At 38.9% G+C, this 15,913-nt stretch overlaps 1 protein-coding gene across 1 annotated transcript in view; it reads right to left on the minus strand.

The window, feature by feature from the left end:
* Positions 1–5,104: 5,104 nt before the first annotated feature.
* The window catches only part of LOC127455967 (craniofacial development protein 1-like), a 50,464-nt gene continuing 39,655 nt past the window's right edge, over positions 5,105–15,913 (minus strand). The window contains exons 6-7 of the mRNA XM_051724196.1: positions 14,089–14,247; positions 5,105–6,055 (exon numbers count right to left, since the gene is read on the minus strand). Coding sequence (XP_051580156.1) covers positions 5,965–6,055; positions 14,089–14,247 — 250 coding nt within the window. The 3' untranslated portion in view covers positions 5,105–5,964. The remainder of the gene's footprint in view (positions 6,056–14,088; positions 14,248–15,913) is intronic.

The raw sequence follows: 15,913 nt of genomic DNA on the forward strand, positions 1-15,913 counted from the left end.
CAGAGCCTGAGGATTTTGACTTCTTTGCCATGTTTTGCCTCAAAGAGCAAATGTGTAACTGGGTGTATAAAATTTCACCAGATTATAACATGAAAATAATTAAAAATTTAGCAAAAGTGTGCAGAGCTCGTCGCTCACACGTCTGCTTCTTGCATGGTGTCACGTGAACCTCATGCCTTTACACTTTTAGCCATGAGCAATGCATTTGAAAAAACAAGACTGCTCAAATGGCAACAAGTCCTCTTCTAAATTTGTCATATAAAGACCTCAAAATCATAGAAATCAAGCCATGATGTACAAACTGCACTGAAAAAATTAGAGTAGCCAACACAGGGAGTGGCGGCACGGTGGTTAGTGGGTAGCACAGCAAGAAGGTCCCGTGTTCAAGTCCCTGCTCAACTGGGCCTTTCTGTGTGGAGTTTGCATGTTCTTCCCATGTTCATATGGGTTTCCTCCGGATGCTCCGGTTTCCCCCACAGTCCAAAAGACATGCAGTTTAAGTTAATTGGAGACCCTAAAATTGCCCGTAGGTGGGAGTGAGTGTGTGTATGTCTGTGTATGTTGCCCTGTGATGGACTGGCCACCTGTCCAGGGTGTTTCCCTGCCTTCGGCTCAAGACAGCTGGGATAGGCTCCAGCACTACCTACGACCCTACAATAGGACAAGTGGCTATAGAAGATGGATGGATGGAACACAGGGAGTAGTAAATGACCAGCAGAGCTCAAAAGTGTCTCTTAACTCTGGCGACCTGAAGGTAAGAGGCATTTGGAAAATTTTTGCCAGCTGTTATTTTAGTTCCTCATCACAGTGATTGTTTATAATTGACCACTCAACAGCGCTGTCTATTTTTAATGTTTCTGCCCGTTTGAAGTCATACACTTGGTGACAGACAGATACACATGCCTGAAGGTGAAGTTGGGGCTATATATACTACAGGAATTCTGAGTGGACACCTAAAGGCCCTGTAGCTCTATAAAGGTATTTTTAAATACAACACTGCTAAGGGTCTACACTTCTATCAGTGGATTCTGACAGCAGTACCAATTGATTTTTGCCTACTTTTACTTTTTTTTTTTTTGCATTTAAAGGGAAAAGTCAACAGTTACTCACCCTCACATTGTTTCATCCAAACATGCATAACTTTTTATTCCATGGAAAATGTGGAAGATGTTCAGCAGAATGTCTGAGCTGTTTGTTTTCTTCCATAAAATGAAAGTGGATGGTGACCAGGGTCTGTCCAAAAATGACCACAGCAATAGTAGTAAAAGTAGTCTTTATGACTTGTATACAATATTTCAAGTCTTCTGAAGGAACAGCCTGAAATTAGAGATGTTATTTAGTGAAAATATTGCCTTGAAAATCTTGCCTGACAAAAGTTATTGACAGAATCTTTTATTTTTGACTGACGTATTCCATAATTACTTCTACATCTAAAGATAGTGTGCATTCTTAGATTAAGTTCCCCGTCTAAATAATAACACAAATAGACCGACTAGTGTTTGTTACTTTTGTGAAACTATTCAAGATAGAGGCCCAATCAAGGAAGGAAAGATATATAAAAAGTGTGAAAGTAAAGAGAGGGGTAAAAAATTACAGAAGAACAAAATGGAAAAAGTCTTTGAAGTAAAAGTCAAAGTTAATGATAATGGCAAAGAGACAATTGCAAAAGAAAGAGGGGATGGAAAATCAGAGTCATGTCATCAACAAGTTGAAGTGTAATGCAAGATAAAAGCTGGAGAAAAATGGAAAGTGGGTGAAAAGAAAGAAAGAAGGATGAGGGAATTATTTAGGGAGCTAACAGCAGAGCTCAGACCCACGAGAGAAAGTAAAATCAGGAGAGGACAGGTGCATTTGAATAAAGATGAGGACGACAGGCTCCTCTTCAATCCTGAATACCATACACTTAACATTGACTTTGAGTTGAAGGGAGAGGGCATGAATAAACATGAGCATGGCTACCCCTCTATAGTCCTACAATCCCTAGAGTTCCTACATACACATGGAATGGGTGATATGCATGGTTCTTTACATTATGTGCATTGTGACAAATACACAGATACGGAGTGTCTCTAAAGGTGATGTTTCTGCACTGTGTTAGGACTGTTTCTGTGGTAATGATCACATGCTAGGCAGGGATGGACTGACCATATGGAGCACTTTGACTTTTCCCAGTGGGCCGGGCAGCTTTGGGTTGGCTGTTAAAATCACATTTATTTTCTGCATTTAAAGACAGAAAAATTTCCCCCATCATCAGATTGGCCCATTTAAGGCGTAGATCCTGGTGGATGCACACACTTATGGCAACATTCTCTAATGTGTTTTTTTGTAATCCAGTTTCCTAACGTCATAGTTTCCAAAGTGTGTGGTACTGGAGAGTGTTTTCGGTGGAGGAAAACATCATTCCAGTATAAATAAGAGACATAAGCTTAGAGAAATCAACGTGTTCGCAAACAAAAACTAACGGAACACTAATATATTTAGTTTGAAAACGCATTAATTTCGCTACGTTTATGCTTCTCATCCACACTAGAATGGCATTCGGTCTTTCTTCTGCTCTAACTTCTGTACTACTATATTCCTCGTTTTGTAAGTTGCTTTGGATAAAACTGTCTGCTAAATGACTAAATGTAAACGTTTCCTCCATCAAAAATAGTGTTTTGATAATGCTCTTCATTACCGAATACGTTGGAAAATGAAGATGCTAAGAGACAGGATGAGCTGGATGAGCCACATTTGAAGCCATTGTAAAATTAATATAAACCCACAATTCAAAGAATACATATTTCAAAGCAGCTTTTTTGTTGTTGTTGTTGAAAGTATCTATATTTTAACCTTTTTAATATAATTTGTTACTTGTAATTTATCAGTGATTAAAACCAGAAGTGTGACATCATATCCTGTCCGTTGCAGTGTTCAAAATAATTCTGCATGCTCAAAGCCTAGTGTGACCCAGATTAAGAACATCCCTTACCCTAGGTAAAACCATTGTAACGTACAATCCTGAGGATTATTGCTTTAATCAGGTCTGTAAAATCATAAAATGCAAAACGCAATCAACTGCGTCTTGTTACTCTGATTTAATGGATTCTTACCTTTCGACAACCTAAAGAAATTTCACTGTTTAAATTTTCTATGTGTGTGTGATATGCTATATTTACGATGTAAAAAGTTATTTAAGTGAAAACCTATGAAAAAAGTTCCATATCAAATAGATAATACAGCAGGCATATTATATGCATAAGTGATTTATATAGTGGGGGATTATTCACTGTGTGTTGTGATGGGTCTGTGGGCTGATATTACTGTAGTTCCAGTCCATCCTTGGTGAAAGGTGAATTTGTTTGTAGGCATCTAGAATGCCAGTTTGGTCTAGTGGTGCAAGGCCCATTTATTTCAGCAGTTAGAAAGCCCACAGAGTACAGCATGAGAACATTGATTAAGTAATGGAATTATGCCAGTGCTATTCAAATCCCCACCTGCAGAGCCTGATGTCTGCACCAATGCAGAAAAACATCAGAGCACAGCACATCTATACAACTCTATTTGGGAAATAAGTCATGTATGCTGCAGTGAGGCAGGTGACTGCTGTGAGGGTCAGCCATTACAGAAATGTGAGAGATGTGAGGAACATGCTAAGCATCCTTCAAAATGGTTGTCGGGCAGCAGGAAATGGCAGTAAACAAACTCATGCCTAGACACAGGGAGAGGGAATGTTGAATTATGTAAACAAGACCATTATCTTCAAGCGAAAGGATGAACAAGTTTCAGCTACCGCCCTTGCTATCAAAACACTCAACACTAATTCTCAAGGGAAAAAACAATTAAGAACTGACACATCAAAAAGTTTGGACTTGTCAGGGGCCTGGGTAGCTCAGTGAGTACTGACACTGACTACCACCCCTGAGTCGCGAGTTCGAATCCAGGGTGTGCTGAGTGACTCCAGCCAGGTCTCCTGCGGATTGAGATGAGTAACTGCACCACCACGAGGACCTACTAAGTAGTGGGAATTGGGCATTCCAAATTGGGAGAAAAGGGGATAAAATAAATAAATAAATAAAAAGATTGAAATCTAAATATGTACTGTTGCAGCAATATTTGTTTATCATTAGTGGTCCTTGATATGGCAAGCATTACTATAATTCAGACTTAGGGTTAGGGGATTGTTCAAATCCCTAACCCCAAGTATTAAATTTCATATTGAACCCGGTCTCAAGACAAGTCATAATATTACGAGATACAAAATTGTATGAGTTGACAAACATACGGCTTCTACTCCTATAGAGAAAAATAAACAAACCAACAAAGAGGTTATAACGATTTTTAACTTCTCTTTGTTAATTGGTTAGTCTAAAAGTTGTACCTTTTCATATGATCCATATGATATGAAGTCGATCTGATTTTGCCAACTTGTACGAATTATTAATAGTTTTCATGAGACTACAGTATGTTTTCATAACACAACAGAATGGACATGAATGATACCTTAAATTTGTGTGGCTTGTTAAGGAAAGGTGTGCTATTACTTTCTATGAAATCAGACTTGCGGAGGACAATATACCAGGTGAAAAAAAAAAACATTGGGGATGCAAGCCATATTTAGGGACCAGAATATCATGGACACTTGGGGGTAGGCTATTTTGACTTGGGCGAGTAAGCAACCACCAAAAACCCCAAATAAACTGCATAGCAGTGTGCTTATAAAACACTCAAAAACAGAAATGCCCTAGCAACCACCCACAACAACCTAGCGTAGTGATGGCACTGGCAAGAACCACTCACATTGCCTTCAGAGTTCAAATATGAAACACTACAAGACTTTCATTTTTAGAAAATATATCCCATGCATTATATGCATCTGAAATCCTGTTTTGTAGATAATTGGGGAACAAACCCTAATGATCATTTTCTTTAAGACAATATTTCAGAAGACACAGGCTAGTCAGTGGTGGGTGGTGGAGCTAAAAGGGTAGGGCATCAAGGGGCACAAGCTGGCAGAGGGAAGAGTTATAGGACCGCGAACCCCTTGGGAGGAGGCAGAGCCATTAATTAGTAGGTCAAAGTAATTAATAGCAAGACAAGGCTCATTTAAAAAGAAACTGTCCAAACCAAATGACATGATTTATTCCTGTCAAACAGTGAAACACATTGTTTAAAATGACAGAAGGGTAATTACCATCCAACCACTTTTACCAAAATAAATTCTCAAGACAGTAGTATGTATAAATGGGAAAAAAAAAAAAGAAAAAAGAAAAAAAAAACAACAACAGTAAAACAGTACCCTTCCATGCTACAATTAAACAATGTCCCTGAATGCCTGCATGTAGAAAGTACACAATATAATGCAATACTGGCTTTGTTTTTATTTAAAGTGAGCATGTTTGAGCAGCTGAAATGTCAGAATGAGGATGTGAATTAAGACAAACTGAGGCTAAGCTTTTTCCGAATATCTCCTTTTGTGTTCAACAACGACTTGGTGAGTAATGACTTCAGGGTGAGAAAATTACAACAGAATTTTTATCTTTTGGTGAGCTATTCCCTTTCACACTTAGTGGATGTTTAGGTGTGGTTGAGACTCTTCAGTGAATTAAAAAAATGGGATTATCAGGAAGACTGAACTGTTGCAAAGCTCTGGAAAGTTCTGAACTGCTCATACATATTAAGAAAGCCCTCAGTTATACGAACATGCAATAATGGTTAAAGGAACAGAGCCATATTCACTTAGGTCAACTTATGTCTTGATCTCGTGCAAAGCAAGTAAAAGAGAAGGTATGTGAGCTGTCTTTTAACAAAAAGGTACAAAAAGTTTTTTGGGGGAAACTGTAGCAGGCCAGGGAACTCAGCAAAGAAAGGCAATCAGGGCAGGAAGAGTCTGTATGACAATGAATACTGAGCTCACAGCATGAAGGGTGTGTATATGATGTCTGTGTCGTGATCCGTGTCAGATCTGCTCTCTCTCTCATCTCGTCATCGTTTCATGTTGCTTAGACGTACAGTCTTCTCCAGCTCAAACTGCCGCTGGTCCACTCTCTCCAGAAAGTTCTTTCGCTCCACGTATCTACAGACAAAAACACAATAAAGTAGTGACAGCAGGACGCTGCAATACTGTGCACAGACAGAGTAATACAAAACATTTCCATGGTGTCGGCAAGAATGACAATAACACAAACAGTGGGTCTTGCTGTGTTTCTTGTGTCTGTGCAAATTTAAAAGCAAACTAATTCAGTGTTATGCCACACCACGTCTCCAGTGATGCTATTCCAAAGCTTCCTTCAGTTTTGTGGTCTCCTACTGTGCCTTGAAACCAAGCATGAAAGAAGAGAGTGGGGACAGTGGGGTGTTGGTAAATGTCGCCCTTTCAAGGCCCTCAGGTGGCAAAGTGATTTCACACACAACTTGTCTCTACTTTCATATCGGAGTACTACTATCTGTGTCAGGCAGGCAAAAATATTAATTTTTCACGGATCCGTCTTAAATCCATTTAGATTTTTGGAATTTAATCTGCAAAAAAAAAAGAAAAAAAAAAAAAAAAGAATATATATATAATTATTTATTTTTTTCTGTTTTGAAACCTGATTAAAATCAGATTTTTTGAACAGTCTAAGAGGATTTTGAGTAGTTTTTCTTAATTTTTGACATAACATATGTAATGTCAAACAAAGTGTGCAATAATGTCTGAAGCTGTGCCCAGGTTCACTTTGTCACTAACTCTTTCCTCATATAACACACTATGTGGTATTCACTTTGTAGATTACAGTGTATGAGTGAACAAACAAGCAAATACAGACACAGCATATGCACAAATGTATGTAATGCCTCCATCAGCCACTGTGTGTCTCTCATATGCCTCTTGAGTTTAGCATCATAGTAAAAAATTCATAAAATGGACATTAGTCATGTATCCATCAAAGTAAAACAATCTGCGAATAAAGCAGCGTTTTCAACTCATGTCTTCAAGAGAAAAAATGTGTCACTTCTGGGCAAATTGGCACAAAATTTAAATGGAAATGTAAGTTGTAGCCACTGGGGAAGTCACTGTGTCTCTGTTGTCGTTTTTAAAGCGCATCTAGGAATTGATTCAATAAATGCATTTCCATCGTAGTTTATGTGCATGCCTACCTTTTTTTTAATCCCCTTTTCTCCTCAATTTGGCATGCCCAATACCCAATGCGCTCTAATTCCTCATGGTTGCGCAGTGACTCGCCTCGAACCGGGTGGCGAAGGACAAATCTCAATTGCCTCCGCTTCTGAGACAGTCAGCCCGCACATCTTGTCACGTGGATTGCCGAGCGTGTTACCGTGGAGACCAAGCGCGTATGCTGTGGAGGCTCACGCTATTCACCGCGGCATCTACGCACAACTTACCACGCGCTGCACCGAGAGCAAGAACCACCTTATAGTGACCACGAGGAAGGTAACCCATGTGACTCTACCCACTCTAGCAACCAGGCAAACAGGTTGCTTTGGAAGCCTGGCTGGAGACACTTAGCACTCCCTGGATTCAAACTCATGATTCCAGGGGTGGTAGTCAGTGTCTTTGCTTGCTAAACTACCCAGGCCCCCTGTGCATGTCTTCTTACAGAAATGTTTTTTTTTTATCCACCTCCAGTGAGTGTATACATTTTTCATCCAGCATTTTGTTATGCGATTTATGAAAATTTGCATACAATATGTGGATGGAAATGGAGGTATTGAAGCAAAATGTACAGTTTACCAATTCTCACCACATTGATAACTACTCTCAGTTGTTGCACAAGAAAGTCTTTTTGCAGCGTGCTATATGGGTCAATACAATAGCAACCAATGTAAATGTACCTGATTTTGGCTACACTGTCTGAACATACATATCAGATTGCAAAATGACAATGCAGACAGTCAGATAAAGATCTTTAAGATCAGATCTGCAAGCAAAATTTTGTGTGCAATGTGAAAGCCTTAGCAAACCTGTATACTGTAGATGTATATAGCTAACACCATGAGCTCTGGAGGTTATAGTTGCATGTATTCTGCCCCCCTGTTTATTGCCATTATGAAGCCGGTTTGCAAGCTAAGGTCAAATGTGGAGAATAGAGAAAATAAAATGGCCCTTTCAGGCTGACATCATTTGGTTTTGTGATTTTCCTCATAAAAGCCAGAGTCTGGGTTCAGGTACAGGGAGCTGGCTGATGATCAGCAGAGATGTGCATCTCCTACATAAAGCTTTTTGTGAAGTCTAAATGAATTGTTCTGGAGAACAGTGCACACTAACAAATCCCATGGAGCAGCTGCTACACACAGAGATGGGATGTTACAGAGCAGAGACAGGGCATTTTTATTAGATATCACATTATGCTACAGCCAATGATGAAAAGGAGACAGAGAGCAAAAACTGACTGCCTGTGTCCTGTTTGAAGTCCTAATGGGATCTCTGAGACACACACACACACACACACACACACACACACACACACACACACTCCATCTCTGCTATGAGATGATGCTGGGTGCCACACAATGGGTTTAAAGGGGTCATATCATTTACTGTATTATGTTTTGTAATTTAACCTTTTTCACTGTGGTCCTCATATTGTTGGTCTTTTTTTTTTTTTTTTTTTTTTTTGCAAAACTCTTATTAAATTTGTTTAAATGAAAATTTCTACCCTCTCTCTGACCTTTAGAAATAAATGGGCCCTTTTTTTGCTGCTGTGCCTTTTAAGACTTGTGTGTAAATGCCCTTTTTGTATGTAAGATGAGAACCAGCGCTGTGCTGCACTTACTCGCGAGCTGAGGGTTTGCTGTCTAGTCTAATATAGTTTGTGCTGCCCAGTCCTTCATAAACAGCGTCTTTGCAACTGATGGCTGAATTAAATAGTGACAGGCTCACAAAAGAATACATTCTGAATATTCTGCTCAAAGTGTTAAGATCAGATTTGTTAAAAACAAACTTCTGCCACTCATTCCTTTTGTTGGCATCCTTTGGAAAAAAAAAAATGCCGAGCAGCAGGTGCTACGTACAGCCAATACCAGCACAAGGCTTGACCGACTTTTAGGCCTGGGATAGATGCCTTTTTCACGTATCGATAATCAGAAGATTTTCGTCTTTTCAAACATATTTCTTAACACAACTTTGGTAAAGTGTGAGTGGCAGGATAAATGATAGGGGGTCACACACCGGACGTGTCTGGCAGACAACATGGCACTTTCTAAAATTCTAAACAATTATTTTCTCTGAAGGTACACACACACCAACACCACCACTCGCCGTCTCTGGAGGCTGCTCAAAATTCTGCAGTGCCACGGTGCTCAATTCACATTTTTTCCATTAAATTTGACCCAACTCATTATCAAATGACAAAGATTATTTACTCTAGCCATCACTTGATGATATATTGTGTAAATGTATCTTTCATATAGCCTACACAATATATTTTCAATTACAAGTATGTCTTTTTGTGGTTTGACAGCTTGATTGTACCCTCTTTAAAGCTACATAAAGAGAAATTGCATAATCATTTTTAATCGTCAGTTAAACCAGTTTCATACACTAACCTGGAAACTCAATGTCACTTACATTCTTGAAGTACATAAACATTCGTAACTTGTGTATGCATCCTTTGCAAGGAGCTCTAAAATACCTGCTCTATACTATGATACCTGTGCCTTGCGACCTCCTTCAGTAAATGTTATATCACCCTCTTGTGGTCTCCCTACACTATTACACTAGACATTAAACAGAAGCCCAACTTGAGAATTAAAGAGCACACAAATTAGGCTTTTAATTTAAATGTCGACTAATGTTAACATATCGATGCCTTAAAAAATATAGAGATAAAATAACCTGCCAATCAATAATCAATATTTTATGACATGCCTGCCGACATTCCCATGTTTTATTCTCATTATTAGTTCTTCTTGTGTTTATATAACAATATCTATCCTACTTTACCTTTCAACCTCAATTTGACTGGGTTAGTTAGGTTTCTGATCACCCAATAGTTGTCGCTGATGTGTAAATGTTGGCAGTCTTTTGTCAATGATATGTTCCCTTTAAAAACATTGCTTTTTCGTGAATACACTACGGTTTTACCTATTCAAATTGCATAGACACTCAAAGAATATTGTGCTTCCTGCATGCTCTACTAATCCAATGTTTGAAGAGCACAATCTGTCTCATGGCTGTTCTGTTCCCTTTAAATCCCAACAGAGGGGCATTCTCCCCAGTGTTTAGATCCCATGATGCTCTGGAAGCTCTGATGCCCAGTCAACTGTTTACCTCCTGAGACTGGAGGCCCTGGGTTTACTCGCAGTGTGAGCTCTGTCAGATCTGTGTACATTTAGACAGCAGCATCTTGTCTTCCTATATTCTTTGGGGAAAAAGGTCTGGAAGCATCAGTAGGGTTGGGAAACAAGAACAGTTTAATTAAAATCATAAAAGGAAGAAGGAGGGCCTGGGTAGCTCAGCAAGTAAAGACACTGACTACCACACCTGGAGTCGCAAGTTCGAATCCAGGGCATGCTGAGTGACTCCAGTCAGGCTTCCTAAGCATCCAATTGGCCTGGTTGCTAGGGTGGGTAGAGTCACGTTGGGTTAACCTCCACGTGGTCACTATAATGTGGTTCTTGCTCTTGGTGGGGCGCGTGGTGAGTTGTGCGTGGATGCTGCGGAGAATAGTGTGAAGCTTCCACATGCGCTAGGTCTCCACGGTAATGCGCTCAACAAGCCACATGATAAGATGCGTGGGTCTACAGTCTCGGATGCGGAGGCAACTGAGATTCAACCTCCGTCACCCGGATTAAGGTGAGTCACTACACCACCATGAGGACTTAAGAGCGCATTGGAAATTGGACATGCTAAATTGGGGTGAAAAAAAGTGGGATTTATGACTTTTGGCTCCGTTAACAGATCTTGCTCATGCATTCTTTCTCAAAAATACTAAAAGAATCAGTAAAGGTACCATTAAGGAACCGATATTGCTAAGTAGAATCAAACCAGAACAGTAAAATTCCTTACAATTCCCATCTCTAAACATCAAACAAACTAAAACAGCCCTAACAGAGCTGTGGGCATTCAATGTGCCCAAGTGTGCACTCACACCCTTTAGCGGCCCTCCTCCTAAACCACATTCCTCTGAAAGAAACGGTGGCAAACCATAATTTCGTCTGTCGGATGAGCTTTATTTATAATCCCCCAGGCCAGGTTTTCAATTTAGCAACTTTTCCACTCCCTACAACCATCTGCTCGAGAACAAACACAGCTCTCTTCATCCACATTAAAGAAGCACCAGGTCTCTTTAAGAACGAGAGAGAGCCAAGTGCTGTGCATGCAGTTGGAACTCCACAATGCACAGTGAGGGAGTGAAACAAGATACACAACCTTTGCATGCAGAGATGATGTCATTTTGAATTACCATCCCCTTGGGACAAGATGCAAGGTCTCTCCTCCCTCTTTTTGTTTACACCAAACGCATCTTGGGAGTGGAGCAACATGGCAAAATGATGGCACTGCATTACCCTTGACCAGAGGAATTCCAGCTCCAAGACACAGTGCAGGCTGGGTAACTATGGTGACAGGGGATTTAAAGGGGTTCTTGCAACTCAGAGGACAGCAAGTAAACAAAAGACATCAGCCAATGCACTACTAAGATAACTAACAGCAACAGCTGAGGCATGCAGCCCAAGAGACCTCAAATTTGCTCACCTCTTAAAACTAACCAATTGGCATCCTTTCATGAAGGAAAGCTCAAAAGGTAAACAAATGTTCCGCCAAATGATTTCACTTCCTCCAAAACTAACTATGAATCAAATCTAATCTTAATTGTAAAGCAGATTCATTCATTCTACATCAGTGAGCTACAAAAGACCGATCCTAGATCAGTCTGGAGGGGCTCATCCTCTGTCAGGTCTTAAAGAACCATTCATTTACATGTCTGCTTAACAGAACAATACAATTTCATGACACAGTGGAAGAGATACCACAGGTCATAATTTGACCTATACTGAATCTGCTCACAATTTTATGTTTTCTGTGTTGACTGTGGAGGAAAATCTGTGTACAGCCTAAGCGGATCACAGTAGGCAACTGCTTTTCACAAATGAAAATGTAAGGGCTGGGGAATGTGAAGAATTTAACTCATAACCAAGCCAACATGGAATCTGTGCGCAGAACTCTGCAAAATAAAACACGTTATTCACAAATTACTACAAATCCCCCACCTCTTGCATGTTAATTTATAGAATATTTATTCTATAATAATTTTGATGTTTTGAGCCAACAATAATCATGTAGCACTTTCAGCTCCATTTAATATTTTTACTGTTTAAACTGTGCAGATTTCCCCCCAAAATCAGAACAAAAAATCTGAAAAAAGTCAGCAGATCTGGGGCCAGATTTACAAAAATCCTCTTATGATTTTTTTTTTATACATTTCTTAGGAGATGAGAATAGTGACAGCCTTTTCAGGAATAGGGCCTTTCCTTTTGCCAGCAAGACCACTGTGAAAAAATAATAATAATAAAAATATTAATAACTACAGACCAACACAATATAGATATCGCTTTAAAGCTTCAAAGCTGTACTTTACAAATGCATGAAGGCATTATGGCCAAAACTGAACAAGTGCTTTGAAATTTGCAGACAAATCAGATGTAATCATTTTGATAATTTATAAATAATGTTGAGCTGTACATATTATAGTTATCAGTAAAATCAGCAAACTGATCAGATAGCCATGTGTCATATGCCGATGGAAAGTTCTCAAAGAGTAGAATACAACTAGCCTATTTGTTTTACTCGCAGACAGTGAGTAACAGCTAAGTACATTTGTGTCTTTGACAAACATGTTACATGTAAACAGTAACACATCACAAACATTGTAAACATCATAAAATATCACACACCATTACTTAGAGGAAGGGATTCCCACTAAAAGGAGCCCATAAGCAATGTCATCGGATGCATAGATCATTAGATAATCCACACAAAGCATAATATGCACAATGTGCTATCTGACTAAAAACACTTTAGCTTTCCTGGATCAGATGACTTCTTCGGAAATTATGTAGTACGCGGTCCAGTGTCATGGAACGCTAAACCAATTGTATTCCAGAGGTGGAAGTCATCCAAATATTGGCAGAGAGGATCGTTTACTCTAATTATATATGGCTACCAAGAGATGGCGCCAAGTACATGGCACAGACTCAATGATGACTCAAATAACACAATGTAACTGAATGAGATCTCCTTACTCGTCTGCATGCTTTGGAGTGAGCTCATACCTTTAGTCATTGTTGTATTTGAATGTGTAATTAGTTCATATGTACAATTATGATTATTTGTTTGGAGAGGCTTTTGTACACGAGGATAAATTATTTTTGTAATGCTATAAATTTTTATTGCTTTGTCGTATCAACACAAAATTTTACTCAAGTTACTGGTGACATGATTGGGAACAAAAAAAAACAAAAGTTTTTCGGAGCTACATTATTTATACACAGATATGTCAAATCCGAAAAATAAGAAAAAAGTAAATTTTTGATTGTAATTTTTAAGCAGTTTCTTAGGGTGAGTCTCTCAAAATGTATCATATTCTATGTCATTACATTTTTTTAAAGTTTTCTTTAAAATGATACCAAATAATTGATCCTCTTTGGTTTTTTTTTGTAGTGATAAAAGCCTTTAATTTTGGGCATGCCACTGAAACAGGAAAACTTCAAAACACCTTCAGAGCTTAAAAGGGTTAAGTAAGAAAATTTGAGGAAAATAGTTAATAAGAAGAATTGTATTCTGAAGAATGATTCATGAATCCAGCTCCTAAGCCTACTTATAAATGAATGCATGTTTCTGCAGTTCTAAAAGCAACTGCAAAGATCAGCATGATAATTGAACACATGTATAACATATGGTTTTACCACAAAAACATTAATTTCACTGTCCAGTGAACTCGATATTACAGTGCAACACGATATTACAGCGAGCTGTTGCTTTAAGCATGCAAGTCACTAAATGATGCTTATTCAGCTCTGATGAAAATCACTGAAACCAGTGTGAGACACTAATGGGAGATAATATGATATGATGCGTTTGTCTGGGTCACTAATGAGGCTGAAACGTACCCTTCTTTGCCCCGATTATGGATGGCCAGCTCGTCTGCAATGCCCTCTTCTGTTTTAAACGTATCCCAGTCCAGCTTAGACTTCTCCAAAGTGCTCATCTTCTGCTTTTTGCCTCCGATGCGATTCAGAATGCTCCCCATGCCTGCTGGCCTCTTGACACTAGATGGAGGAACATCAACATCATGAAACATGTTTTGCCTAAGGATTTTTACATTTTTACAAACAAAGTCTCCAGTAAAATATTTATTTTATTTTAAAGGGATAGTCCACCCAGAAATGAAAACTCTCTCAATATCTGCCCTCATGTTGTTCCAAATTTCCACTGTGGAACATAAAAGATGATATTATAGAACATTATAGATATTTTTTACTTTTCTACTTTTATATAGATATAAAAGAACATTGTATGGAGAAAAAAAATAAATAAAAATAAGTGAATGGTAACTGAGGCTGGCATTCTGCCTTACGTATCCTTTTATGTTGTACATGGAAAAAGGAAAGTCATAAGGTTTTGAACAACACAAGGGTGAGAACATGACAGAATTTTAATTTTTGGGTGAACAATCACTTTAAAGTGGAATAAGAATAATCTGCATCAAAATCGCTTAGAGAAATACAGGATGGAGGACCAAAGGAGAGAAATAGTAAGTAGTCAGGAGAAGACACAATGTGGAGTGAAAAAAAAAAAAAATCAGAGGAGGAATGATGATCAAAAATGCAGGGAGAGGCAATCTAATGCTGGCTATAATACGGCTGGTATGTCTCCATCTCTCGCAATGTTCTGTACATTACCAAAGTCATCTTGACACTGAGGTTGCGCTTGGCTGAAGTAATTAAATGTTAAACGATCTGTGGAATGAAAGAGCTGAGGACTCCAGGCCAGCAGCCCTCCCTTTTGTATGTGGGTGCCAGGGGAGTGCAGACTGGGGGTCCGATGGAGGAATGGGAAGGGATGTAGGGGTGATTGGGCAATAGGACCTTCGGGTGCATTAGAGAATGCTGGGGTTTTCAAGGACAGACAGTTTCATACTCAAGCAAGTCATATGAGAAAGTCTGCCACGAGGAACAAGACTGGAAAGTGTGTGTGCACATGTGCACAGGAGAAGCAAACAAAGAAATTAATGCATCTGTGAGTCTCAAGGATTAGAAACTGACACTGTAAAACTGTGTGAACAGAATATATTGAAATATCTATTTGAGACAAAGAATAACCTCAAACACTGCATCATGTTATTAAATGTTATTCATTTATTATTATTAATTCTTAAAACTACTGGTGTTAGTTTGGGTTGGGACTCTTTCTTTTTTGACCAATGGAAGATGGAGGGAGTGTTCAGGTTATTATTTGAACAATTCCTTATTTTATGCTAGTGACACAGATATTACACACTTCCCCTTTAACGCCATGTCTCGGTTCAACCTGGAAGTAAAATTAATGCAATTAACTTTTTTCAGTTCACTGCATGGAGAAAATCTTCACAATTACCTCACTGTGATCAAGTCTAATTAGCAGAACTTATGCGTTACACACACACAAACACAAAAATGATACGACCCAGAAACAGACACATGGTTAAATGTCTAAAGGTCTGAGAAAATGCATCTGCCATCTGTACTAATGCTGTCAACATTATTCGAGGAGGACAAGAGGGGGGGAAGGCAGAAAAATGCAAGATGGAGAGGAGAAAAAAAACGAGGAGTGATTTTTTTTATTTTTTTTAAATGTAGGCTTCCTTAAATGCCAACTCAGTTCCTAGGAGTGCATAGGCTTTCAGAAAATGTGTGCGAGAAAGAGAGCGCTAAAGACTAAAAAAGCAGAACAACC

The sequence above is a fragment of the Myxocyprinus asiaticus genome, chromosome 18 (genome assembly GCF_019703515.2).
Source record: "Myxocyprinus asiaticus isolate MX2 ecotype Aquarium Trade chromosome 18, UBuf_Myxa_2, whole genome shotgun sequence".
Taxonomy (NCBI): domain Eukaryota; kingdom Metazoa; phylum Chordata; class Actinopteri; order Cypriniformes; family Catostomidae; genus Myxocyprinus; species Myxocyprinus asiaticus.